This window comes from Eupeodes corollae, chromosome 3, assembly GCF_945859685.1.
Source record: "Eupeodes corollae chromosome 3, idEupCoro1.1, whole genome shotgun sequence".
Taxonomy (NCBI): Eukaryota; Metazoa; Arthropoda; class Insecta; order Diptera; family Syrphidae; genus Eupeodes; species Eupeodes corollae.
In genome coordinates, this window is record NC_079149.1 from 21,508,578 (window position 1) to 21,535,945 (window position 27,368).

Consider the following 27,368-nt stretch of genomic DNA (forward strand, 5'->3'; position numbering starts at 1 on the left):
AAAAGAGCTAATAAAAGAACCGTTTGGCAATACGAGAAAGCCAACTGTGACGATCTCAATCATTGTTTTAGGATCTTAAAACGGTCACTGTGCTTCCTCGATAGTGACGTTGACGCCAGAGTTGATATGATCACAAGTTTGATTCTTCTGAGAATGAGAACTTTTATCGACCTTAGGAAAACGCATGGTTCGATGCGGGCTGTAAAGAGGTTATTAGGTTGAAGGAGGTAAGTTTCCGTTGTTTTTTAGCCAATCCAACTGAGGAAAATCTGAATAAGTTCAAACAAGCCAGGAAGGTCTGCAACGCCCATATTCGACGGACCAAATTTTTACATGACCAAAAATTACGGCAGAGAATACTGCGATGTCCCAAAAGCAGAAACAATTTTTGGTAATTTGTAAAAAATATGAGGAATTTTTCGTTAAAATGAAACTCCATTTGTTTGCTCTTAAGAGAAAGCTAATCTCTTTTCTAGGCAGTTCGCCGCCAATTCTACGCTGCCAGTGAGTGTTATGACTTCGCCTGTACTAGAGCGAGTTAGTGATTCAATGGGACCAATCTTTTTTTCGCACTCGTATTGTGGCAAGAGTTCTTAAAGATCTTAACATTCACAAATCCGCTGGTCCAGATGGTATTCCCGCTATTGTTCTGAAGAGGTGTTCTTCAACGCTGTAAAAACCACTGCGTAAGTTTTTTTATCGGTCTTACACCTCAGGTCTCGTTCCGAGTGGATGGAAAACTGCATTTGACCAGCCTATTCGTAAAAAATGCGAATCTTATTCACCTTCTAGTTACAGACCGATTGCACTTACGTCCCTACTTTCCAAGGTCATGGAAACGGTGATTAATTATTAATTCAAGAAATATCTCTAAGATCGAAAATATGGCTATCGTAGCAATAGGTCCACTAGTGATCTCATGGTTCATTTCACCGAACAGTCGAGCAAACCTTTACATCGGTTTGGAGAAATTAAGATTATTGCACTTGATATTTCAAAAGCATTCCATAGGGCTTGGCATCAGCCTCTCTTATCGAAAATGCGTGCTTTCAGTTTTCATACATCCCTGCTTTATTGGATTAGTAATTACCTTTCGAATTCGAGTACAAGTTGTATTGGATGGATTCAAGTCTGAAAACCACAAAATAAATGCTGGTATGCCCCAGGGCTCTGCTTTATCTCCAATACTCTTTCTCATTTTTATTAATGATCTCCTGTCTGCAATATCCAATACATTGTTTCGCTGACGATAGAACTCTTAGATTGTCATATTCGTTTTCAGACTCACATCCCTCTCCTTCAGATGTGGATCTGCAACAACAAAATATGATAAGTTCATTAAATTCCGACCTAAACAGCATTCTGCAATGGGGATTAAAAAATCTCCTTTAATTTAATGCTTCGAAAACATAATTCTGTCTTTTATCGTTAAAGGGAGATACACCCCCCTTGCCATTATCCATGGATGGCACTTGCATCGAGGAGACTGAACATCTCGATATTCTCTTTATGTGTGTAAAAAACCTCCTTTTGTGGAAAGATCACATACGCGATGTCGTCAAAAATGTCCCAAAATGCTTGGGTTTTCTAAGGCCATGCAAGAAATTTTTCTCCCCCTCTGCTCTGGCTGTTATTTACAAGACTTAAATAAGTCAAAGCTTGAGTATACCTCCCATATCTGGGCTGGTGCTCCTGCAACTTACTTAAGCCTCTTAGAGCATTTAGATTGATTGGTGATATTACCATCATAAGATCATTTACGTCGCTCGAACATAGTCGTAAAGTTACCTGTCTCACCCTCTTTTACCGGTATTTTAACGGTTTATGCTCTCGTGAAATAGCCAGTTGGATTCCTCTCCTTAAACAGTTCAACCGTAATACTCGCGCTTCTAGGAATGCTCATCAATATACCCTCGAACCCAATTTCGGTTGTACTCTCAAGTACAGAGATTCGTTCTTAAGCCGTACTATGCGAATGTGGAAGGCCTTGCCACACTCTGTCTTTTCCAGCCATTGCAATATTCAGGAATTAAAAACCAATGTGCAACAACACCTTCTTTCAAGCCCTCTCTCCCTTTCCTAGTGCCAACACTGTGTCTTTACATACTAAGGGTAGTAATATCCCCTGAAGTGTTCGTTTATTATAAAAAAAGACTACCTAAGAACATCCCTAATTATGCCATTCTTATAAAAATTAGGTAGCGCAACAGTCCGTAGAGCACCAGGGCCTAGTCACCTCACAGAAAAGCGTTATTAATCTTTTTCCATACCTTTTCCTTTATTTCATTTCCACACTTAATATATTTCTTAATGGTGACAGTTTCATATCTTCTTAAAACCTTAAGAGAAAATTCTATTTGATATTTGTATTTTATGTCATCAAAATACAAAGTTTCTTGCACAGCACTGTAACCATTGGAAGCATCGTGCGTACGCCACGTGCTGTACGAATACATTCTCTTTGTCTTTCCTGGATTTCCTTATTCAAAGAAAGAATTATGTAAATAATATCTCGTGAATGTATCATTTACCATGTCACTTTGGTATTAAAGTGTTTCAGCAATAAATCCTAGGAATATAAATTTTCCACATTTCTTTTGGTCATTTTTACATCAACAGAAACTCAACCCATTTATTAATCTATAAAATTTTATCTGCCTTTGATTGTGTAAAGCAAACAATCGGAAAAATCTTAATTGGAATTTTGAACTTTAAAAGTAAACAATCACACCGTACACCTATAGTCTATTATTTCCTATATAGCTCCCTCTATCGGATAAGACCTCACACACCTCCTCCACACTTCCATAATTTCCGCATTAATTATTCCCCACGTGTGCTCAGATTGCTTTCGATGCAAATATGCAATGTATTTATGTGAAAATCAACATGTGTCCTTCGTCCTTGTTGAAAAGTGTGATGATGTAGGTGGGTTCGGGTTTGGAGATTGTCGATATCTGACTTTGCAATCTGGTTTTTGCATTTCAATTTATTTTAACTACCAAGAAAATTCTACGATTTGTCTCACAGGACACAGAATCAAGGAAAAAAGTCAAACATGTCGATTGCCAATGCACTGCACGGTCAACAATATTTACTCCTATGGCCCGTGGCGACGGGCGGCACTCGGCCGACCAGTCCGTTGCGGTGCTACGGCTACCTACAGTTGAATTCCTTTTTCAAAAGATTTGCATCCAAATAAAGGAGTGTAGGTTTATAGACCACTGTTTCAGTTTCTCCCATAAATTTAAACAACAATGCCAACTCTATGGAAAGGAGGACAGAACCCAGACCGAGTTCGAATCCGAGAGATGAAGACCCAAGAACGAGACCATAAAGTGAAAACTTCACAACAACTGCCTGCAATTTATGCTTGCACAGCTCAATTCTGGGAAGGAATAAATCGATTCTACCTTGAATGGGGGTGGGGGCGGTTGTATGAAGGCGATGTTGAAGTTATGTGTGTTCAATGTGCATACCTGTAATTCCCAAAGTGATTCGGTCCACAAAAGGATACTCCATAGAATTATCCCCGCACATGCTGAAGTGATTATTATCGGTTTGTATCTGCAATTGTGGAAAATGTGAGGAAATTGAGAAAATACAATAATAAAGGATTCTTCTTCTTCTTGTTCTGATGTATGGCATAGTCCTGATGAATCGAGATCAGGATATCGTTAAAGTCTTTATTTTCTTTTTAGTTTTTTATTTTGTTTGTGTGTGTGGAAATTATTCTTTAATCCTTACCTCAGCATGTCTGTGACTAGGAGCACAATGACCAACCACCCAACATTCATATAAATCCCCAAAGGATATAGCTCCTTGTTCACCTGTTCGGACGTTATATCGTGCCATTCGCCCGACAGGAATTCAGTAGCAAAGGAGTCGGACGGTCGCAGCTCCCGAAGGAAACCAAAACAACAAAGGAGCATGGATATCTTAAGCCAGGACTTCATTGTGGGGCGTTGTCGTAGTTATTCGCTTTATTGAGGTTTTTTTTGTGTTGCTTTGATCTTCGTCGTCGTCGTCGTGGATAGTAATCTACTGATCCTTTCGTCCTTTTTACTTTATCCTGAAAATACATAACACAATTAGAAAGAAAAAAAATTTGATATATGTGGGTGGGATGGATTTAAAGAGGGTTGTGGAATGTGTGGTCCTGTAAAATTGATTTCAAATTTCAAGTCATATGATGATGTTTGCGGATTCATTGCCTGTGCGTGAGGACACATCACATATCATCATATTGCTGAAAGGATAACAAGCTTTGTATATGCAAATTATCAGCACTAGAATTGAAGTAAAGTTGGTACCTATCATATACTATGTGTAGATGCTATATAGAGGCGTGAATTGGATTGGTTATGTTTTGGCAGACATATTGAATGAAAGGCCTCTATTGGGATTTTCCAACATGTCGCTCTTTTATTCATCTGTACATCTCACAGAGGTAATATGCGTAAAGCGTATCTCGAATTGAAAACTCTCGAACTTTCTAAAATGATATGATATTCCTTTCGTTTCGTTTCGGAGATACGACACAACACAACTCAACTGTGTGTTTATGCTAAAAAGGATTTTGTTACATATTTTTCCACATCACATTTTACCTGTTCTATGTTCACAAGGATGTAATATAATGCAAAAGAATTTGGTAGCGATGTTTTGTGTGATTGAATTTGAGAACATTTACTTTGGGTGTAGATTGTCGTACCTATTGATTTGTAAAACACTTTTCGTACTTTTATTTTGCAATTTCCAATGATAAGATAGAATATCAGAGTAGTTTTGGTTATCCAATTTATTGAAAATCCTGGTAATACAAAGACTTGGAAAGTATGCGATAATCCTCTTTTTACGTGAGGTATTTTTCGACTATTTTCGACTTAAATTGAGTGATAATGATTCATGGAAAAAAACCTTTTTTTTTGTACCCTTGTTTGAAGGAAAATCGAATTTGGTATTGATTGATGAAGATTTGAAAGTTAAAACTCTTGGAATCAATTTTTTAGTTAGAGTGATGGATATATTGGGCTGAAAGGCAAAACTACCAATTTCTTAAATTGACCCGAAAATTGGTTTAAAGAGATTTTCCTTGAAATTAAAGGGAAATCGAATGAAAAGAAAAAAGTCTTAAATGGAACTTAATTTTTGTTTAGCAGTTGACGGTGTTAAGGATCCAACATATTCATCGCATACTTTTTCAGAGAAGTAAGGCGAGTGTTAGGAAAATTGGGAAGATTTTAAAGGGAGACACCGATGCAAATTGATCTTAATTGGAAGGAAAAATAGAGCTGGTCAAAGTATTCTACATTCTCGATGTGCGGTTAAAAAATGATCTCTATAATTGACAGTATGTCCGAAATTGAGGAAACTGATGAATATTTCTAGAAGTGTGAGTATTATGGCTGAATTGTTTAAGGTGTGGAATAGAACTAGCAAATTTTACAAAAAAAAAACTTCAAAAAAATATGGTTAAAAAACAAAATACATGAAACATTGCGGTGGTGTTCAAGCGATGTAAATGTTTCGGCTATAGTTCTATCAAAGCTCTTTTTTAAATTCTGTTCAAAAGACTTGAACTTGTTTTATGTGTTACCTGCCCAAATATACAGTTTTGGACGAATTAAGGCTATGTAAATTACAGCCAGATCAGAAGGAGTAAAAACTTTTTTTTTGCCCTTTTGGTCGTCGAACAGTAGAATCCTTATCACCTAGCAGCATTTTTGGAAATATTGAATATGTGATCATTCCATAAGAGGTGATCTGTGGTACAAATACCGAGTGTTGAAAGTTGATTAGTTTCCTGGATGCATTTGTCACTCATGGAGAGTGGCATCGGGACGGGGTTAGGTTTTAACGTCAGGAGACAGCATTGAATTTTTGAAGTATTTAATTTTATACGGTTAATAATTCTCTATTTGACAATGCTGTCGAAATTGGAATGTAATGAGCTTAACAAACACTGCCGTTAAATTTCTACATCTGAAGGACAAGGATGTGAATCCAAAAACGAAATAGTTAAATGTCCGCGTACTAGAATTGACAGAAAAAAATCGTTTATGAATATAAGAAAGAGAGTCGGAGACAAAATGGAGCCTTGGGGAACACCAGAATTTGTTTGTATAAATTTCAGACCTTAAACTATCTAATACAACTTGTATTGAACTGTTAAAAAGATTGTTATTAATCTACGAAGACAAGATTCATGATAAAGGCCATTTTTGAATAATTTCTTGGTGCGGTGAAATAAAACCAAGTGCAATGAGGCTAAATTTCAAGAATTAACATTTGCATACATGAAACTTCGCACCTATAATAAATCATATTTTGTGGCCATTGTGGGGTTCCAGGGGGCAGTAGTCCACTCCTTAGGGTTAGGTTAGGTTATAGTGGCTGTCCAAGATTTAAACGGACACACTTAGGCCAGTTTAATGGCCCATTGTGATACCACATGAATCTTGAGGCTTCCTCCTAAGCTCAATGGAACCAGTTTGAGTCCCTTACGAAACGAGAGAGGCTGATTATACTGATATGATTTAGATCATTTAGATCGTTTAAGAAGAATTCTCCTAGGTAGTTCTTCCGTTTTCGAGCTAGAGCAGGGCATGTGCAGAGAAGATGAAGAACCGTTTCTTCCTCTTCCTCGTCCATACAGCTTCTGCAAAAGTAATTTGAGAATACGCCTAGTCTCGTGGCGTGCTTTCCTATTAGACAGTGTCCGGTTATGACACCTATAATCGAGCTTATATGCGATCTGCTTAGAGAGAGCAAGCACCTTGAACGTTTTAAATCCAGTGTTGGCCAGATGTTTTTTGTGGCTTGACACGTGGTGATGTTGGTCCACCTGGTGCCTGCCCTCCTCACAGCGTCTTGCATTAGTAGCAGTTTACAAGTAGCGATTGGTATGCCAGTACTTGCGAAACGTGGTAGGATGGGCTGTATTGTACCGTTCCTGGCGAGTTCATCTGCCTTACAGTTACCTGGAATGTCTCTATGGCCCGGCAACCAGCAAAGGTGAATATGAAACTGTTGCGCCATCTCCATTAGAGATGATCGACAGTTATGGACTGTTATAGAGTTTGTAGAGACAGAGTCCAGAGATCCAGAGATTTGATAGCGGCCTAGGACAAGACCTCCTTTATCGCCAAAATTTTCGCCTGGAACACGCTACAATCATTGGGAATGCGGAATGAGAGACTTAATTTCGGTCGTTCAGAGTACACACCTCTACCAACCCCTTCTTTTGTTTTTTACCCATCTGAGTAAAAATGGATTGACTCATCCGCCAAGAATGTCCTATCCTCTCAAAAAGATTTGGGAGGTATAGAAATCTGGAAATTTCTGTCAATATGCTGTTGGGGGATGGTGTAGTCGTCTGTGTGCTTTGGAATTAATTCTAAATACCTTAGAATTACGGAGTGACCAATGTTGTTGTTAGTCCATTGCGACGAAGCTTTGAGGCGAATAGCAGAGCTTGCTGCTATTTGTTTGCTTAATATGTCAAAAGGTGTTAGGTAGAGTAAGGTGTCCAGTGCCGCAGATGGGGTCTTGCGAAGCGATCCGCTTATACATAGGCAAGCTGAATGTTGGACTTTATTTAATAATTTGTCGCGGTTTATAGTTTTCTCTAAAGCAGTACACCATACTGCCACTCCGTACATTAAAATCGGTCTGATTACCATTGTGAATAGCCAATGCGTGATTCTGGGTTGTAAGCCCCATTTATTACCAATAGCTTTTTTTCAAGAAATGAGAACAGTAGTTTGTTGACTTTTTCCTGTACAATGCGTTTCCAAATTTGGTTTTTTGTCTGAAATAAGACCCATGAACTTAGCCTCGTCTTACAATTTGAAATGGATTCCTTAAATATAGGGAGGATTGACAAATGGAATTTTGTATCTCCTCGAAAATAAGTTTAAATCGGTTTTGTGTGGTTCAACACCTAGTCCAAACCGATCAGCCCAAAGTATTAGTCTGTCCAAGGCATTTCGTAAGAAAAAAAACTGAAACTGCTATAGCAACGTCGTCCGCATAGGCTTTCACTCTGAAAACCCTCCGCATCCACTCCTTACATACCTCAAAATAAGAATATGTTCGTCTTATTTTTTAAAATAATTAAGCCTTCTTTCAATTTGTCGAAGTGTCTTTTTTCACGGCACTATAGCATTCATAAATTTTAGTCTTAAAATTTAAAAAGGGGCTGTTTAAGTTCAACAAAACATTGATATCAACTTTTAATGTGAGATCAAAAAATATGAAGTCAATTTATTTCTTTGTTTTTATTAACTTCCCATAGGAAGTTATTGTTATGGGTCCGATTTGCCGAATTGAAAATTTTGACATTTCTCGACGTTTCTAGGTCGTCCGTAGAATCGAAATTAAAGGTTCTTAGAAAGATGTCTGTGCGTGCGTGTGTACGTACGTTCGCCACGTTTTTTTCGTTGTCCAAAGCTCAAGAACCAGAAGCGATATCGACTTCAAATAAATTTTGTTATACAGATAATAAGGCAGAAAGATGCAGAAAGGGCTCTCAAGAAAATTACGTGGGCGGTTATTTTTTACCATAGCAGTTTAAAAAGGTGAAAATATATATATAATATTATATATTGTGAAGTGATACCAAACCAACATATTTTTGGAGAAAAACCCAATTAACGTTTATGTTTTTATAAATCAAAAAAACTGAAAAAAATTTCACCTCTAGTATTTTACGAATAATAAATGATTTCATCTCCAAAACGATTGTGTGCAAAGAAAAATAACGCTTCTATCATTTGGTAAAATTTTGAGAAAAGTTGAACTGTCAGTTTTTTCATAAAAAAACCTAAAATGAACATTACTCAAAGTTGGTAAAAATTGAATTTCGAGTCAAAAATCTTTTTAAAAATTTGAGATTATGGGTTCCAACTTATTTTAAGAAATATTGTTTTCAATATTCAGTAAAATTTTGACAAAAATCGAATGGACAGATTTCTTATAAAAAATAATAACCTAATCAAAAAAATTAATAAAAGTTGGTAAGGATGGTTGGATATTTCGACTCAAATATCTTTTATAAAACTTTGAGATATTTGCTTTAAACTACTTTTATCTTCTGAAAATATTGTTGTCAACGTTGAATTGACAGTCTTTCTTACAAAAAATTAAAAACCGGAAAAAAATAAATAATAGTTGGTAAAAAATGATTTTCGACTCAAATATCTTTTCGAAAATTGGAAATATTGGCTTCAAGCTAATTTTATCTTATAAGAAATATTGTTTTCAACATTAGAACAAATTTTGAGATAAATCGAGTTGACAGTTTTTTTTACAAAACATAAAAACCTAAAAAAACAATACTTAAAGTTGGTAAAAATTTATTTTCGACTAAATATCTTTTCAAAAATTTGAAATATTGGCTTCAAACTTATTTTATTTCCAAGAAAATATTGTTTTCGATATTCAGTAATTTTTATATAAAAATTCAACTATTCGTTTTTTCATAAAAAATAAAATCTACAAAAAATAGTTCGCAAATTTGTTAAAAATTGATACGAGTACATATAGACAAACTTTTAAGCAAGACAAATTGACAGACGGAATGGGAAGTTATCAGTGTGGGTCGCATCCCAGCCTCTTTTTTATAATTAATTTGAAAACCATTTCACATCAGTTGATGTAGGTTATCGTGTTTTGTAGAAAAAACATTTACTAGAAGTTATCAACATTATTTTTATATTATAAAATGAGTTTCTTTTTGAAATCTGTATTAATTCTCGACACTTTTAGTCGAAAATCAAGTATTACCAAATTGACCATTTTTTTTCTTCAAAAATTCAACAGATGTCGAACACATTATTTTTGCTGTATGCAATTCTTTTTGGAGGTAAAATGCTTTTTTTGTTTGTAAAGTATTAGTAATGAAACCTTTTTGTTTTCATTACTTATAGTTAGGTTAACCAAAATTTAAAATTTTTGTTTTAATTGCTGTACTTAAAAAACCAGACATTCAGTTTTTTTAAAGTCTGTTTTGAGTTTTTTTGTGTTATTATCTGTTAAACAAACTTTATTTCAATTTGATATTTTCACTAGTTTTTGAGATATTAAAGACGAAAAAAGCTTGCCGAACGCACGGACGTAAAAACGTGAGCACACACCTTTAAACAGACATCTCTCTAAAAATCTTTGATTTCAACTCTATGTACCATGAAGCTTCCATAAACGTCAAAAGATTTAATTCGACACATGGGACTACAGTAACTTCCTTTGGGCAGTTAAAAAGCGGTATTCTTGAATTTGCTTTAACTGATTGGTTGAGGCTGTAAAAAATATTAATTATGTAGATATAATTAATTCGTTTTCCCACTAATTTTTCTAACGCAAACAATTTTGTTTAAGTTTAAACTTATTTTTTAACGTCGTATCTAATTTTTTTGACGGAAATAATTTTTGTTTTGGATTATATGGATAATCGTCTTATTGTCCAAAACAAATGTTCCAAAAATTCTTTTGGAAGAAATGACATCTAACAATTTCTGCGTTCTTATATTGAAAAATGTATATGAGCATTAGGACAATAGCTTTGGGTTTATTGGCGATTTTTTCTTTACTTCTTGGGCTGTGATCAATTTTGGGTTTTGGATATTTTAGGATCATAGCGTTATGGTTTTGGCGAAAAAAGCCCTATGACCCATTTTATAAATCTGCTAAAAATTGACACTTGCAATCATCTCAACATTTGCTTTTGAGTAGGTCAAGATATTTTGGGTTGTGTTGAATATTTAAATAAATCTAAATTGCGGAAGGGAAATAAACGTTTTCCGGATTACATCCATATTTTCATAATTTCCATAAAGATCGTCATTTTTAATATAAATCTCTTCAAAAAATTAAAGGTTGACGACTTTATTTTGGTTACACGTTTTAATACCTGAACTGGAGGTTCATTTACAAATTTAGATTTAAGTTTCAAAGAATCTTTCTTTTTTTCAACCTAAATTCAATTCTGACGACCTTTATTATAACCTCTTTCCTTTTAACAAGGTCAATTAGTTTTAAACACAAAAATTTTTGTAATAAAAAAGATATGTATTTTTAAGAATGTTTTGTTAAGATCTGAACATAAAAAAGGTCGCAAAGTTGTATGTTCTTCTATTGCCTTATAAAGGTTATTCCATATTCATAAAATAAAAATTCATATAAATATAAAATCCATAACAAATGAGACATCCTTAAAATAATAAAAATACACAGACTTACATGTTCTTCCCAAAGAACCTTTTAAACATTAGTAAAGCCCAACAAAATAAAATCATTGAACTTTAATCTTTTCAATTTTACCTTTAATATTTATATTCCTTTTCGATTGCCACTTAAAAAAAGAATTTGTTCCCATGCTCCGAAAAAGTCCACACCGCACACAAATTGAGTAGGGAATTCGAATTGAGTGAGAGTTAAAAAAAAAGGTCCAAATGCCAATAAATTATACCAATACCATACCTTCTCTTATCTAGTGTCTTCTTTTTCGAATAATATAAATATAAAATATAAAAATAACGAAAACCAAAACCAAAACCCTAGGTCATTTATTATTACCTATGTTTATAACTCGTAGGCATAGAAAATAAAATATCTGTGGTGCTATAAAACTTTGCCTCTCACTAATTTCCTGTACCTACTTTAGTTAAGGTCGTTCAGTTGTCTTGTCCTCTTTAACAACAACGACAAAGTTCCAATAACATAATAATGGTCACCTAAGGATTCTCCAAAGAAAAAAAAAAGAAGTAAAGTGTCCTTGATGAAATCGAAAATAAAGGAAATTTCTATCCCAAATGGCGAGAAACATCCATCGAATAGGTTAGGAGGGCCCTATCCCTAAATCAAGTATCTTTAGAGAATGAAATTCATCTGGTTCTTGTGTTTCGTCAATTCCACAATAGTTTCTACTAGATATATAGGAAGGTACCTTATCTCATCAATTATATCCATTTTATTGATCGCTTTTCTTGACACATCAAGGTTAAATAATTCATAAGGTCAGTTTGACAAAGTAATACATAGTTTATATTATATTATGTATACGTACGAATATGTATCTCTGAAATTGTTTTGCTATAATTTTTAGATTGGGTTGTTAAATTTATTGCACCCAATTGGCACATTATAAATAGTATCGAGCTTTCAAATAAATTGGGTATTTACTTAATTTAAATTTGATGTTATTTTGCCGAATTTCATCATCAGAGTATTAAGTTTTTTATTTTTTTTGAATCTCACAATAATCTCAGGAAGGATGAAGGAAACAAAATGATTATCATTTATTTATGTACATATTTTGTTTTTGAGGAAGATTTATAATTGAGGTTGATAAAAGAAAGTTGAAAACAAAAATCAATTTATTTAACTTGGCTTTTGTAATATTAATTAAGATGTTGTGTAATCCTACGCAACGTACAGAAAAGTTAATTGATTATAAATTTAATATGGGAAGAAAATGTAATGAGTTTGTACTTGAGATCAATTCTTTTTTTCGCATTTTTATAAGTTCTTCAACTTCACTTAAGTTCTTTAATTTCCGTTTAGTTTATGAGAGGTTTTCAGCGTTAATAAACGACAATTAAACAGAAGAGGAGATTTAGGTCATCAGACAGGCATAAGGTCTTTGCGCCTAAAACCAGAACGCCCAAATCCCTAAAATTTCATAAAGAACAAAAAGTTTAAAAAAAAACGCCAAAAAACACAAAACAAATTTGGTTACACCCAAATAAATTTTAAATAAAAGAACGCCCAAATTGTTAGTTGTCATTTTTCACTTCCCATAGAAAGTTATTGTAAAGGGCCCGATTTGTCGAATTGAAAATTTTGCAATTTCTCGACGTTTCAAGGTCAAGTCAAGCCTCACCCAACAAACTTCTCCATCTAGCCACCTGATCTGCGGTCTTCCTCTACTGCGCTGTCCTGTGGGTGTGGATTCGAAAACTTTCCAGGCCGGAGCATTGGTTTCCATGAGCTCTACGTGACCCACCCATCTTAGTCGTTGGACTTTTACCCTTCTGGCTAAGTCTACGTCGCTGTTCATCCCGTACAGCTCGTCGTTCCATCTTCTCCTCCACTCCCCTTAGATGCATATGGGACTGTAAATCACACGAAGAACTTTTCTCTCGAAGCGACCCAAGGTGCTTTCATCCGCTTTTGTCATAGTCCATGCTTCTGCACCGTATAGCAGGACGGGGATGATAAGGGTCTTGTATAGCAACACTTTGGTCCCTCGAGAGAGGACTTTACCACTCAATTGCTTTCTTTGTCTAAAGAAACAGCGGTTCGCAAGAGTTATTCTGCGTTTGATCTCAGCGCTGGTGTTGTTTTCTGCGTTTGCAGCGGAGCCTAGGTAGACGAAGTCCTTGACTACCTCAAAGTTACGTCTGTCGATGGTGACGTTTTGACCAAGACATCGGTGTTGTAGGTCCTTTCTTGACGGCAGCATGTCCTTTGTTTTGCCCTCATTAACCGTTAAACCCATTTTTGCCGCCTCTGCCTCAATACTCACAAAGGCCCCATTGACATCACGCTGAGTTCTTCCGATTATGTCAATGTCATCCGCATATGCTAGTAATTGGACAGACTTTTGAAAGATAGTGCTTCTAGTGTTGACGTGTGAGCCTTGTCTAAACATTTTTTGACATCAAAAGGTTCTGTCGAATTGTTTCCAACCTTTATGGAGCAGAGTGAATTCGCCATGGTCATCCTGCACAAACGGACGAGTTTGGAAGGGATGCCAAAACTAGTCGTGGCTCTATAAATCTCGTCGCTGTAGATGCTGTCATATGCGACCTGGAAATCGATGAAAAGATGGTGGGTGTCGATTCGGTGTTCTTGGGTTTTTTTTTTTCCAGGATCTGCCGTAATGTGAACATTTGATCAACTGTGGACTTTCCTGGTCTTAAAACACACTGATAAGGACCCATCAGATCGTTGACGACGGGCTTTAGATTATGGCAGAGAAGATTTTATAGGCGATGTTAAGTAGACTGATTCCTCTATAGTTGATGCAGTTTAGAGGGTCTCCTTTTTTCAGGATCGGGCAAGCAATACTGAGGTTCCATTTATCAGGCATACTTTCTTCCGACCATATCGTACAGATAAGTTGGTGCATGCTCCTAACTAACTTAAATCCAGCTGCTTTAAAGAGCTCGGCATTCAAGCGATCCGCTCCAGCGGCTTTATTAGACTTCAACTTAGATATGGCGATCTTTACTTCGTCTAAGTCGGGAGGACGGGATTGTTGGCTTTCGTCGTCTATGTTGAATGGATTATCCTGCCTGACAGCGGACGCCGTTATAAAGTCTGCAGAAGTGGTCCTTCCATATCCTCAGCATGGACTGCGGTTCCACTATGATGTTTCCACTTTCGTCTTTGCAGCCTTCGGTTCTAGGTTTATGTACCTGTGAATTTCGTTTCACCTGTTCATAAAACTTTCGGCAGAGAACTTCGAGAGAGGTTACTTATAACTCGGTTGGAAAAGGATTTGACGATCTCTGGCGATTGTACCTTCTCCTAGCACTTCCCTGTTTTGGCTTGGGTCTGGAAATCCGAAGTGTTACCTTGGCTACAACGAGGTAGTGGTCTGAATCGATGTTAACTCCTCGGTAAAATTCGGACATTCATGATGCTGGAAGCGTGTCTGGCGTCGATCGATATATGGTCAATCTGGTTAACGGTAGATTGATCTGGAAAAGTCCAAGTTCCTTTGTGAATGTTGAGGTGTGGAAAACGCATACTAGCTACCATGACGTTTCGCAACGCAGCAAAATGTATGAGCCCGAATCCGTTGTCGGAAGTGTTGTCGTGTAGGATGTTCTTCCCGATTATTCCACCGAAGATGTCTTCCCTTCCTTACTTGGCATTAAACTCGCCCAGGACTATTTTAATATCGTAGCTAGGACACTGCTCATATGTTTTGTCTAGGAGCTCGAGAACATATCTTTGGTGTTGTCATCTTTGTCATCCGAATTCAGCCTTGATGCGTATGGTTATGAGGCGCTAATTGATGCACCTATAGCTCAAGACTTCTTCCCTAAGTCTTGCTCCAATGAAAAGGCCTCATCCAAATAAGTGCTGTTGGTTTTCGTGGTAGCAGTCACCATAGTAAATATTGCAGTTTTTCATCCTCTTTTTGCCCAGCCCATCCCATCGTATTTCCTGGATGGCGGTGATGTCTGCCTTATAGCGGTCTATGGCCTCCTCTAATTCTTCGTCCGCACTTGGTCTGTTAAGGGACCTAAAATTCCACTTGCATATCCGAAGTTCGTTGTCCTTAATTCGATTGCGTAGGTTGTGAACAGTAAATCCTTCCGTATCCGAGGCTTGTTGGTGCATTGCAACTATGAAAGCTTTTAGTTGGTCAGGAAGTCACGCCCACGGCACAACTCCCAACCTGGAGGGCCAGATCCTAAGTATAAGTTCAAGAATGGGGAGCCGGATAAAACCGCTCCTTATGGGTCTGGGCTACGAATAAGTCGAAGAAGCCCTAAAAGGTGTTCACTAAGTAGTTCAACCTTACTGGAACTGTAGACGCCACCGTTGATTCCATCTCGGGAATTCCTGCGCTGCCGTCTGGATAAGGAGAGGTGCCTTAGTAGAAACACCTCTCCCTGCTCTCTCATTTGCTGCCCACAACAACTTTCCACTGGGGTTGAAACCCAATCTCCAGTTGAGGTACTAGGTACCTGAAGCTCACCACGGGGAGGTGAGAGTATATATTTCTACCATTTGAACATGTTTAATGTTTATTTACATTTAAATTTTCCCACTGGGAATTCAAGTGCTAAATACGTTGCTGAAACATTCCATTTCTAGAAGTTTCTACTTAAAAAATGTCAAAATATGACAGCTTCAAAAGTGACAGCTGCCCAAATAGTTAACTATTAAAATTGAAACCTTTATCTACATTCATACATACATATGTCGAAAAAAGGGATTTGATTTCTTTTAAAATTCTAAAAACCATAAATAAGGGTTAGTTATTCCTTTACAACTTATTTGCCTTTTTCTTTCAGAAAAAAAAATAGTAAAGAAGCATAAAAATAAACTAAAGTCACAAGAATACTTTTAAGTTTCAAGAAATAAAAAAAAGTCCAAAAGGGGTTTTTCTATAAAATTTATTACATTCCATAAACTGACTTATTACTACCGCATGCTTTTTGAACTCAAAACAACATTTTCTTGATATAAATAGTAAATATACACTTATACAAACACTCTCCCCCGCATCATAAACAAAAACAAAAATCACATAGCTCAAGCCAATTGTTATACAATTCTACGAGCATATACATACGCATAGTCTTTAAGTTCAAAACGGAAGACTGTTTTGAAAGATTGAAGCAATATATCTTCATTAAACTAGACCCTTTTTTTAAGGACCCTCTATACAAGAAACAGAAAAACAAAAAATATACGTGATGTCAAATCAAATCCGCAACATTTTAAATGATTTCTATTTTTTTTACTATTTTTATTTGTATTTTCTTGGCTAAAGTTATGAGTCCTCTTTTTTGTTGTTGTTGGTAAATAAGATAAGGTTTAAAGTAAATAAACATTAAGACTGATTGTTATAAAGATGTCTGGATTGCCACGTTCCGGTTTGATATCCTTTTGCATTTATTTTACTTATGTCACACAGATTGTAAGAAATTTACCCTTCCTTTTTTTTGAGATAAGATTACTTTGAGGTTAGAGTTGGGATTCCATTAAACAAAATCGAATAAAAATCAGGAACCTATCTAACAAAAAACTTAACTAAATTTGAATAAATTTGTGTCTATGTTAGGCCATTGAATTGGGTTATCAAACAGGACATTCCATTTGAAATACTTTCTCAGGTTCAAGTTCAAACCCTAATTTCTATATCGACCACCAAAACCAAGCAAACAACAAGGCTGGTAAATTGTTATAAGCCTCTAGGCCCCAGCTTGGCACACCACCTGAGCCTGGTTCTATTTTCACGTTTGTATAAATGTACATATTTCGTATTTCAATATTTTGCTACTTGGAAAATAACCTCCGGAAATTATATTTTGTTGGGATTTTATCAATAAACTCATTTGTGGATTTTACCTTTTCATCCAGAAAGATTCTTTTCAAGATACAAGAGAGAGAAATTTCAAAATCATAAACCGAAACCAGAATAAATATGCCCTTTGGCACCTTTATGTATCTATATTCAATATTTTATATCATATCAATTCTGATTGCCTCTTGATTTCCAAAACCAGAAAACTAATCGTCCAATTTATTACATATATCATAAGTTCAGTAGTCCATGTAGCAATACGACTTACCATCATCAATGATGCGGTGCATGTATGGTCGGTGGTGTATGGTCTATGGTTTATAGTGTATGGACCGAATGTAATTAAGTATTGAAAGTGAAACCCAAATAGACCTAAAACCTTATTCGTAATTAAAGACAAACTGAACATTGAACATGTTATAGAGTCGAGATTCTATACCCAGAGAGTTTCTCAAAAACATATCTACAGATACATAGGTCGATATATGTATTGCCTTAACAAATATACATACCTACTCGATTTGATTCGACTCAACTTGTATCTATAGTGAAATATAGAGTAAGACATAAGGGTTTTGTGTAGTGAGGGAGATTTGCATTCGAAATCAATACCACTGTATACCTTTATAATGGCTTTATTTTACAGAATGCCTTCACAACAAACCAACTTATACCGGACTGATACTATATGCTTTTTGAAAAGATACCGATACCGATACCGAGAAAAGGATATAGAAAGGAGTTATTATTATTGATAGAATTTTGCTAATATTTATTTATTGAAGTAACCTACACAGCACAACAAATTCTAATAAAATTGAAGTTTTTATAGTTTACTATATCTGATATCTTTGAATATGTGGAGGTGTAGGCAGAAAAGGAAGATAGATTCTTTAATTAATTTCTCATTAAAAGGGAAATAATTTTCAATTAAAATCTTATTGATGTGCGTAGGAACATTGTACATCAATATGTGTGTTCTATGTTCATAAGAAAATGAACACTTTAAATTGTTCTCAACAAAAATTAAATGAAATGAAAGGTTCTTGGTAAAAGTTTCAGTTTTCATTATGTTTGAAGTTTAAATATTAAGAGGAATATGAATATATCAAGATAGGTACACTTTAAATAGCCTAAATTTTTATCCTAAGAATTAAAAAAAACTGACAGTGTGTTTAGTTTATTGACAAAATTCAAGGAGTAATTTTATTGTAGGAAAGATTTTTGTTATAATTAATTATGATGGAATATGTGTGTTAAAAACTGATCTGGAAGACGTTATTTAATTTTTTTAATAGAGTTAAAGTTAGGGGTATAGTTTTTATTAAAAATGTAATGAATCTTCAAAAAAAAAATGAAAAAAATGCGTATACGCCCGAGTGTATCATGAACAAGTGCAGGGCTTTCTAGAGAAATAATAAACCAAAAGATATTCATCATCAAAGTTAAAACAAGAACGAACTGAAATTCTAAATCATTGAAAAACCTTATTTAATTTATTATAAATTCTCAAAGTATCAAAATTTAATAATTTTAAAAAATTTGTTGTCTATAATAAAAAATTGTTTTTATACTCAAATATCTTCTTAAAAATTTAAGATATTGGCTTTGAATTAATTTCATGTTATTGAAAATATTGGTTGCAAAATTAAGTAAAATGTTTATAAGAAATCAACAGTCGTTTTTTTCACAAAAATTAAAATCTACAAAAATATTACGCAAAATTGGTAAAAGTTGATATTCGATTCTAGATATATCGTTATGGAAGTTATATATTACTATAAATGATGTTGAACAATATTTGTCTTCACTCATAATATTCGAGAAATCCTGGTCATTCCATTGCTCTTCGGCTATGGTTGATGCTTCTTTCACTGTGGACTTTATCTTGAGTACTGTGTTTATTTGGGATAAAGTGTCAGCGACCGTGTTCATTTTGCTATCGATGTGCCTCAAGTCAGTGATGAACTGTGAAATAAAATCGAGCTGTCTAATTCGTCTAAGTGAAGCTGATTCTGTCGATCTGTTTAATGCAAACGTGAGAAAATGTCTGAAGTGGCTTACTCCCTCGTAGACTGCCAGCAACTCGTGGTCATTCACACTAAACTTGTATTGTCTGTCTATGAGCTTCCTAGAAAAAAATCCGATTGGTTGCAAACTTCTATTGACGACTTGATGGAGAACCGTTCTGAATAGCGACGTCTAACGCATCGGTACTTAGTGAAAGGGGTGCATCTAAAACAGGATGCATCTGTCAAATGCAACTTCAGATTCACTTGTCCATTTAATTGGCGTTTTATCATTTTTGATGTTGCCGTTTATTAGCTTTTCTAAGATCATTTGATTATTTACAGCATGAGGTATGAATGACCTATACAAATTAATCATAGGTAGGTAGAAATGGCGATCTCAAGGCAACCTAGCCTGAGATCCAATTAGCGCTGTAGTGCGCCGTTTTGTTAACAAAAACTCGTTTGACTTTGATTGAAAGGGATAGATTTATAGAGAAGCTTCATAGCGATTATGTTAGAGCCATTTTGTCGCATTGAGAAAAAAGATTAGGTCTCTAATCTTTGTCTCAGATAGCTCATCAAGTTCGTGAAAAAATGCTTTTCCAAAGTATTTCATTCTAGTGTTTGCCAAAGCAGGACATTTGCAAAGGAAATGGATTATCGTTTCACTCTCTTTGGTCACTACAGCTACGGCAAAAGGTGTTGTAAGAGATACCCAACTTCTCTGCATGAACTCCTATAGGCCAATGTCCGGTACAAACCGCAACAATCCTGGCTATGTCTTGCTTTGGCCAGCATGGAAGTTCGTTTGTACGGGTTTTATTATAGGTGGGCCATATCTTCCTAGATATAATGCAGTTGAATAAATTGCTCCACCTTCGGTTTGATTCAGTTTGGTAGATAGAAAAGATTTTACCCTTCATAGCACCAAGAGGAATGTTAACCATTTCCGCAAGTGAGCTATGAAGGGCCGATCCTTGCCAAGCTAGCTCGTCAGCCCGTTCATTTCAAACGATATTACTAAGGCCCGGAACTCAGATCGGGGTGACACCGAGGTTAATATTCAGGCTCGCAAGCTCATCGGAACATTGCTGGACCAATTAAGATGAGATTTTGGTTTTAGCTTTGTTTAAGTATCTTAATAATTCCCTTATTGCCAGCACTTCAGCCTGAAAAACGCTAGCAAAGTCAGGAAGCCTAAAGGATTTGGCTACATTTAGGGACTCAGAAAAGATCCCAGAACCAACTCCGCACTCCATCTTTGAGCCGTCAGTAAAGATGGTTGTGTCGAAACCTATCGACACGATGTCATCCTCCCAATCTTCTCTGGATGGGAAAATAACCTTAAAACCCTTACTAAGGCTCAAAGTAGGAGTGCAGTCAGTGTCTACCGAGAAAATATCTGAGGGAATCAATTTCGTAGTGTTGCTGTGACCATAAGGTTTTGACAACCAGCTGTTTGATTCCTTCAGCCTAATAGCGCTGACCTTTAATAAAAAGGTCGATTGTGGTGCTCTGAACCTTCTTTTGCTAAGAGCAGGCAACCATACAATCGAACCATATGTTAAGATTGGACGTACTACGGCTGTGTACGTCGATAAAATAATCTTCGACTGAAGTCCCCACTTTTTGCCGAAAGTTTTGCTGCAGGCGTAGAAGTCAACACAGGCCTTCTTAACCCGTACTTCAATATTTAGTGTCCAGTTTAGTTAGGGGCGAGTATAACTCCCAAATATTTTGCACTGGAAGACAATGATACGATTTGACCGTTGAGTCGAGGTAGGGCTGTACTTTAGTTTTGGTGGTAAAGAGCAACAGCTCAGTTTTACTTTGGTTAACTCCTAATCCACAACTCGTGGCCAAGTTGCTAACTTTCTTCAAAGCTGACTCCGTGATTTCACTAATCACAGAGGTGTACTTTCTAATTTAACGAGAATTGTATCCATGACCAGAAGCCATAGAAGAGGCGAAAGTACATCACCCTAGGGTGTTCCCCTACTCACGTGTTTTGTTGCGATTGTATCGCCTAGAGTGGCTCGAATCTTCCTAGCACTGAGCATGGAAATAATCCATTCTCGAATGGAGTCTTCTACACCGAACTTAACAAGCGATTCTTCTAATGGATTGTTTGTTCTACAGTACGCACTACCTCATCGAGGGCAGTCTCCGTAGATTTTCCCTTAAGATAAGCATGCTGAGATCTTTCGAGAGGTCGTCCAACTAGGATTTCTCTTATATGGTAATCAAGAATGCGCTCCAAGGTTTTAAGCAAAAAAGATGTTAAGCTTATTGGTCTGAAATCCTTCGCAGATTCGTGACCTCGCCTACCCACATTCCGAATAAAACCTACTTTGACCTGTCTCCACGACATTGGCACATGTTTGAGAAGTTATGCAACTTTTGAAGCATAACTGGCAGTATGCCATCCATGCCTGGCTACGTTTAGCTCTGTGGTTTCAAGCGATTCGGGGTTATAACTCTCGCAACCCGGAAAGTGCGTCTTCATCAGTAGCTCAAAAGATTCGGCTGGAGAGGCTGTCGAGGTTCCATCAGGCTTCTTTAGAAATGAAGGATTACAAGTATCCTTCGATAAAATTTTGCTGAGCCTTGCGGAGTCCTTTATGTCTTCGATTGATTGACAGATTGATGACAGGGCTTGCTTGTAAATTTTAAGATAGTCTTTATACGGTTGGTAAAACTTATGTTTGTGGCAGATATTGAAAATTGTCCTCGTCATTTTCCTAAAACTGGACAGTTCTTCATTCCACCAAGAAGGGTTTTACGGCTATATTTAACTGGGCAAGAGATTTTAAAAGCTTTACTTATAGAAGTTTCAAAGGTTTTCACCTTTGATTCAAGGTCTCCTATCGATTCAGTAAGATTCGGTAAGTTGCTTAGTTTGGAACTCGCAATTTGACTGAATTTCGTCCAGTCAGTTCTTTTGGGACATTTGTAAGGCGGAAGGTTTTTCGACACGAAATTAATTTGAAAAAGAATCCACTTGTGATCCGAAAACGAATTCAAAGGGGAAACTCTACAATTCTCCACTAATAAATTACGGTTGTTTACTAAAGTAACATGAAGCACATCCTCCCATCCAACCTCGTTCGTTGATCACAGAACTTCCCCAAAGGGTATGCCGAGCATACAAATTAATTATTGCCAGGAAGCTTTTAAGTTCCGTGGCGATGAAAGGTTTTTTGATCTCCAAAATTACCTTAGCTTTCGAGTCGAGTGGCTTGATTTCCTGAGAGTTGATTTGATGATCGAGGAGCCTTATCACTGAGTGTCCAAAAACACATTTAGATGGATTGATTTTAAGTCCATAATCCTTTAGGCGCTGGAAAACAAGCTTGACATGTTTTTCGTGCTCCTCTATGTTTTTCGTTGCAACCCCAATATCGTCTATACAAGAAAGTGCGAAGTCTTCATATCCTCGTAGAATCTCGTGCATGTGCCTCTGAAATGTTTTTTGCAGCATTCCTTAACCCAAACATCATGTACACAAATTCGAACGATCCGAATGGTGTAGTAATTGCCGTTTCAGCCCAACAGGAACTTGATGAAAAGCTCTCTCCAGGTCAATCGTTGAAAAGACTGTGTTACCTTCCAAGATGTTACTAAAATCTTGCACGAATAAGATATTTGTCTGGAATGGTGATATTCTTAAGGGCCTGGTTTCTGCTGCATGTGCAATGGACTAGCCCAGTTGCTTTTAGAAGGGCGACACATGCCCTGTTCCATCAAATACTGGAATTATTTTTGGGCAGCTCTCAACTTGATGCGTTATTGTTGATTTACTCACTGGTCGTCTGTTTGACTTTACGTACAGTTCTTGAAACTCAACGAGAATATAAGCAAAAGGTTGATTATTATTGAAAGCTTTTACAATTACCTCATTAACAACTGAGCTGCTGGTTTTTGATTCGGTGTTTGTAGTGCTGTCGATAAGTCGATTTCGTTTGAGGTCTATCATGATTTCATAATGACTTATGAAGTCTGCCCCAATGATTGGTGTCATGATGCTACAATGAACGTCCACGTGTATGCTCGTCTCAATCCAAGGTCCAGTGTAAGTCTTCTTTCTCCGTATGTTTTTATTGTACTGCCGTTTGCCGCTAGCAATGCGTTCTTCGATGGTGAGAATCGATCACTATATGAAGGAGGTAGAACTGAAATGTCTGCCCCGCTGTCGATCTGTTGACCAACGCGTTGTTTACTTGTTGTTGCCGTGGTCAACGAGAGCGCTTTTAGTTTTTTGATTCTCTTTTGAAAGTACAAGGTTCACGACATTTTTTTGCATCACTACCGTACATGTTGTGAAACCAGCAGTAGTTATCGTTTCTTTTTTGTTTTGACCGTGAAAAGCGAGTCGAAAAAGGCTGGCGAAAGCTAGATTACTGCTGTCACATTGTGATTTTCTTAATAACTCATTTAACTGGTTGCGAATTGAATGTATTTCTTGTTGTAGTTGATGTAAGGAAAGTTCATTTAGGGAAGCTTGAGATGGTGTTCGTTGCACTGCATTTACTTCTGAAGTATGAGAAAAATCGCCAACTTCCATAATTTTGTCAGCTAATTTAGACAAAGCTCTTCATTTGAAGCTTGTAGAATGGCGCGTACTTGTTTAGGTAAACGTTGTAACCACAACGATTTAAGAAATTCGTCGATTACCTCCTAGCTCTAAGTTGGTTAAGAAGCTCTGATGGTCTCTTATCGCCAAGATCGACATCAGAGAGTAGTTTTTTGATCTTACGTTGTTCAGAATCTCCGAATCGCTCAATGCTCAGTGATTTCAGATTCTCGTATTTGTTTTCGCTTGGTGAATTTAATACCGCATCAGAGAGTTGAGTCAATACTTGAGACTCTATTGCACCGATGATGGTGTTGAATTTTGAGGAATCTTTAGATTCTTAGGAATTGCGCAAAACATATTTGGGGCTTCTCGTGCCAAAATGGAGGTATACGGATTGCAACTCGGGTAATTGTTTTTGGTGCATCTTCCAATGCTGGTAAAGGTGCTGTAGCGTTATTACAGTTATTGGGGTTGTCTTCGTTGTTGTCCATTTTATTAGTGTTAAGCATTTTAATAATCTTGCGTGAACCGGGTTCACTAATTATCAATCGTATGTATTATAACCGAATAAAACTCACTTTCTTTAATTATGATAAAATTTATTGATTAACCTAAACTTACAAAAATGTTGTTGCACGAGGCGTAAGGAGAGCAATAAAGAGGAAGATTATTGCTGAGCCACCTTTATTTAAATCATTCGTACTTTTTCATAAAAGGAAATAAAAGAAGAAGTGTAAAACTTAGCGAAATTTATAACTTTACGAAAAGTGTAATGTACAAGTACATTTAGAACCGAATCGCCATTTCGTGAATAAATGAAAGCAATATCTTCAAAATATTTGCATGCTGTTCAAAATTTGTATATGTATTTGCTTACGTAGGAAATAAAATTTTTCAAGATTATTTTTCGACAAACAAGCTCGTTAGCAAAAATAGATTTTGAAATCAAAGAATTTCTCTATATGCAAAATATTGTTGGTAATTTTTAAATTTTTATGAATAATTCAACTAATTCGTGTTTTTAACAAAACACGAAAAGGGATGGGAAATTATCAGTGTGAGTTTGGTAGAAAATTAAGTTAGTTCATATTTCCGAAATTAAACTTAGGGCTTAGAAAAAATGTGCATGCTTCTTACGTTCATACTGTTTTGAACAAGCCAGCTGTTTTGGCACTAAGCTAAACTCAGGTTGGTGAAACCACCTATCACTCTGAGAATAACCTTTTCGGTAATACGAGTAGCTTAGTGCCTATATTCTTTTCTCACCATAATCTAGCAGTATACATATGTACATAATGATGTTGCCTATTAACTTCTACCACAATATGGTCAGTGCACCAACGCAAATGTTAATTATATATAGTTTAAATTTACCATCCATGTTTTATTTATCGTAGCCCAAGTCTGGATAGAAATTCGACTTCTAACGAATTAAATGCGCTGTCCGACTCTATCCAGAGAATTGTATCCCATTTTCCACACAATGTAATCGTTATTGCGGGCGATTTCAATCTACACAATACTTTTGCTGGATGCGCTATTCTGCTCAGTCAACATCCGAAGGAAGGTATGTAAAGATTTTTGTTAAGTCAAACCACCTGACTCAGTTAGTTGACGAGCCAACTCTAATTCCTGGTTTGTCCGCTAACACTATAGACTTGTTTCTTACCTCTGATCCTAATAAATTTGCGGTTAGTGTATTATTACCTCTAGGCACACCAGACCATTTTGTAATATCTGCTAATTTTTCATGCCAAAAAACCCCAGTTAGAGAAAAAAAAACCCTACGAATTGCAATATGAGAAAGCCAACTGGAACGGTCTCAACTACTATTTCAGGAACTTTAACTGGTCACTTTGCTTCCTCGATAGTGACGTGGATTCCAGCGCAGATATGGTTACAAACTTAATTCTTTTAGGAATGAGAAATTTTATCCCGAATAAGGTAAAATCTATCAAACCTAAAGAAGAGCTGTGAAAAAGTTATTAGGATGAAAGATGTAAGTTTCCAGATTTATAAAGCCAACCCTGCTATGGAAAACCGGAACAAGTTCAAACAAGCTAGAAAGACTTGTAACGGATATATTGGACGTATTGAATTTTTGCACGACCAGAAATTACGGCAAAAAATACTACAAAGTCCCAAAGGTAGTACAAATTTCGGATCATTTGCAGAAAATATTCTCAACACTACGTCATCGTCATTTCTTACGCTCGTTTCTAATGACACTCCTTTTGTAAGCTCAATTATCAAAGAAAATTTGCTTGCAGCACAGTTTGCTGTTAATTCGATGCTGCCAATGAGTGACATGACTCCTCGTGTACTTGAAAGCGTAAACTATTCCATAGGACGAATCCTTTTTCGCACTCGTACAGTTGCTTGAGTACTAAAAGGTTCTGATATTCATAAATCCGCTGGCTGAGATAATATTTCCGCTATTATTTTGAAAGATGTGTTTTTCAACGCTGGAAAAACAACTGTGTAAGCTTTTCCATCTGTCCTATTCTACAGGCCTCTTTCCGAGTGGATGGAAAACTGCATTTGCCCAGCCTGTCCCTAAAAAAGGCGAAACCTTCCCCTTACTTGAGTCTTCTGGATAGAATTCAAAAAAGAGCTCTAAAAATGATACCCGTAGTGCTAGAAATGCCCAATGTTGTACATATTTCCTACTCATTACAATGTGCCGACATTCAACATCAATGTGCATCGGTTTCTCATTTGTAATCCTATTCCCCTTTCCTAATTGCTCGCACTGTTTCTAATCATTATAAGGGAATTATTAACCTCTTTAGTGCGTGCATAATATATATGACAAAAAACACACATTTGAAATATTGTTCATAGATTTCTTTTAAGTCGTCGAGATGTTAATCAACATGACATTAACTTTGTAGAGAAGTCCTAAAAAATGGGTCCCTAGATTCCGTTTATCTGTTTTCCTATCTATCCTCGTTACTACAGTCTTAACCATTGGGTCGATTGAGTTTAAACTTGGAAGTTAAGGTCTTAAGAAAATTAGAGTTATGTGTTTTTATCTCATTTTGTTTAAGACTAAAAATAACAGTTTGTATGGGGATTAGCCTCATACACCCTTTTTGTCGAAAATTCAAATGTTCTCAAAAACGAACCAATAGATTTTCATTAAATTTTTCTAAATTTTTCGATTCTCACATTTCAGGAAAAATAAAATAATAAAATAGTCTTGAAATGTATTTTGTCAAAGTTTCTTAATGTATTTCGAAACAAAAATATAAAAATACATTTTAAAAGAGGTCAGTACCGGCGCACGCTGTCATATACACTTAAATATATACAAATGACACATGCAGATTATTTTTTCATGAAAACATTCTATAAACCTTATTGCGTTAAAAGTCTTATCTTCAAATTTCAAAATAAATTGCGATGCATTTATAATTCAAAAATAAGTTAAAAAGGCAATCTTGTTATCAGCACCGCCGCCGCCGTCTTAATCAAAAATCCTTAATTATAATTGCTTATGATTTTTCTATGATTTAAATTTCTTATGCATATGCATTCCAGCTATTGACGTCTTTATAGCCCATTTGGTTTTTTGTCCATTTATAGCATTGTTTTTCATATGACAAAAGTCAAAATGAATGCCATTTAAAAAATAATTTTAATCTATGTAATGGATCCAATTTTCATACTAACCAACGACCATTAAGTCAAATAATTAAAAACATTAATTCTTATTTTTTCTGAT

At 36.0% G+C, this 27,368-nt stretch overlaps 1 protein-coding gene across 1 annotated transcript in view; it reads right to left on the reverse strand.

The window, feature by feature from the left end:
• Window positions 1-27,368, reverse strand: part of LOC129952319 (folate-like transporter 2) — a 194,372-nt gene that overhangs the window by 56,620 nt on the left and 110,384 nt on the right. The window contains exons 2-3 of the mRNA XM_056064855.1: window positions 3,748-4,072; window positions 3,480-3,567 (exon numbers count right to left, since the gene is read on the reverse strand). Of these exons, the coding sequence (XP_055920830.1) occupies window positions 3,480-3,567; window positions 3,748-3,956 (297 nt within the window). The 5' untranslated portion in view covers window positions 3,957-4,072. The remainder of the gene's footprint in view (window positions 1-3,479; window positions 3,568-3,747; window positions 4,073-27,368) is intronic.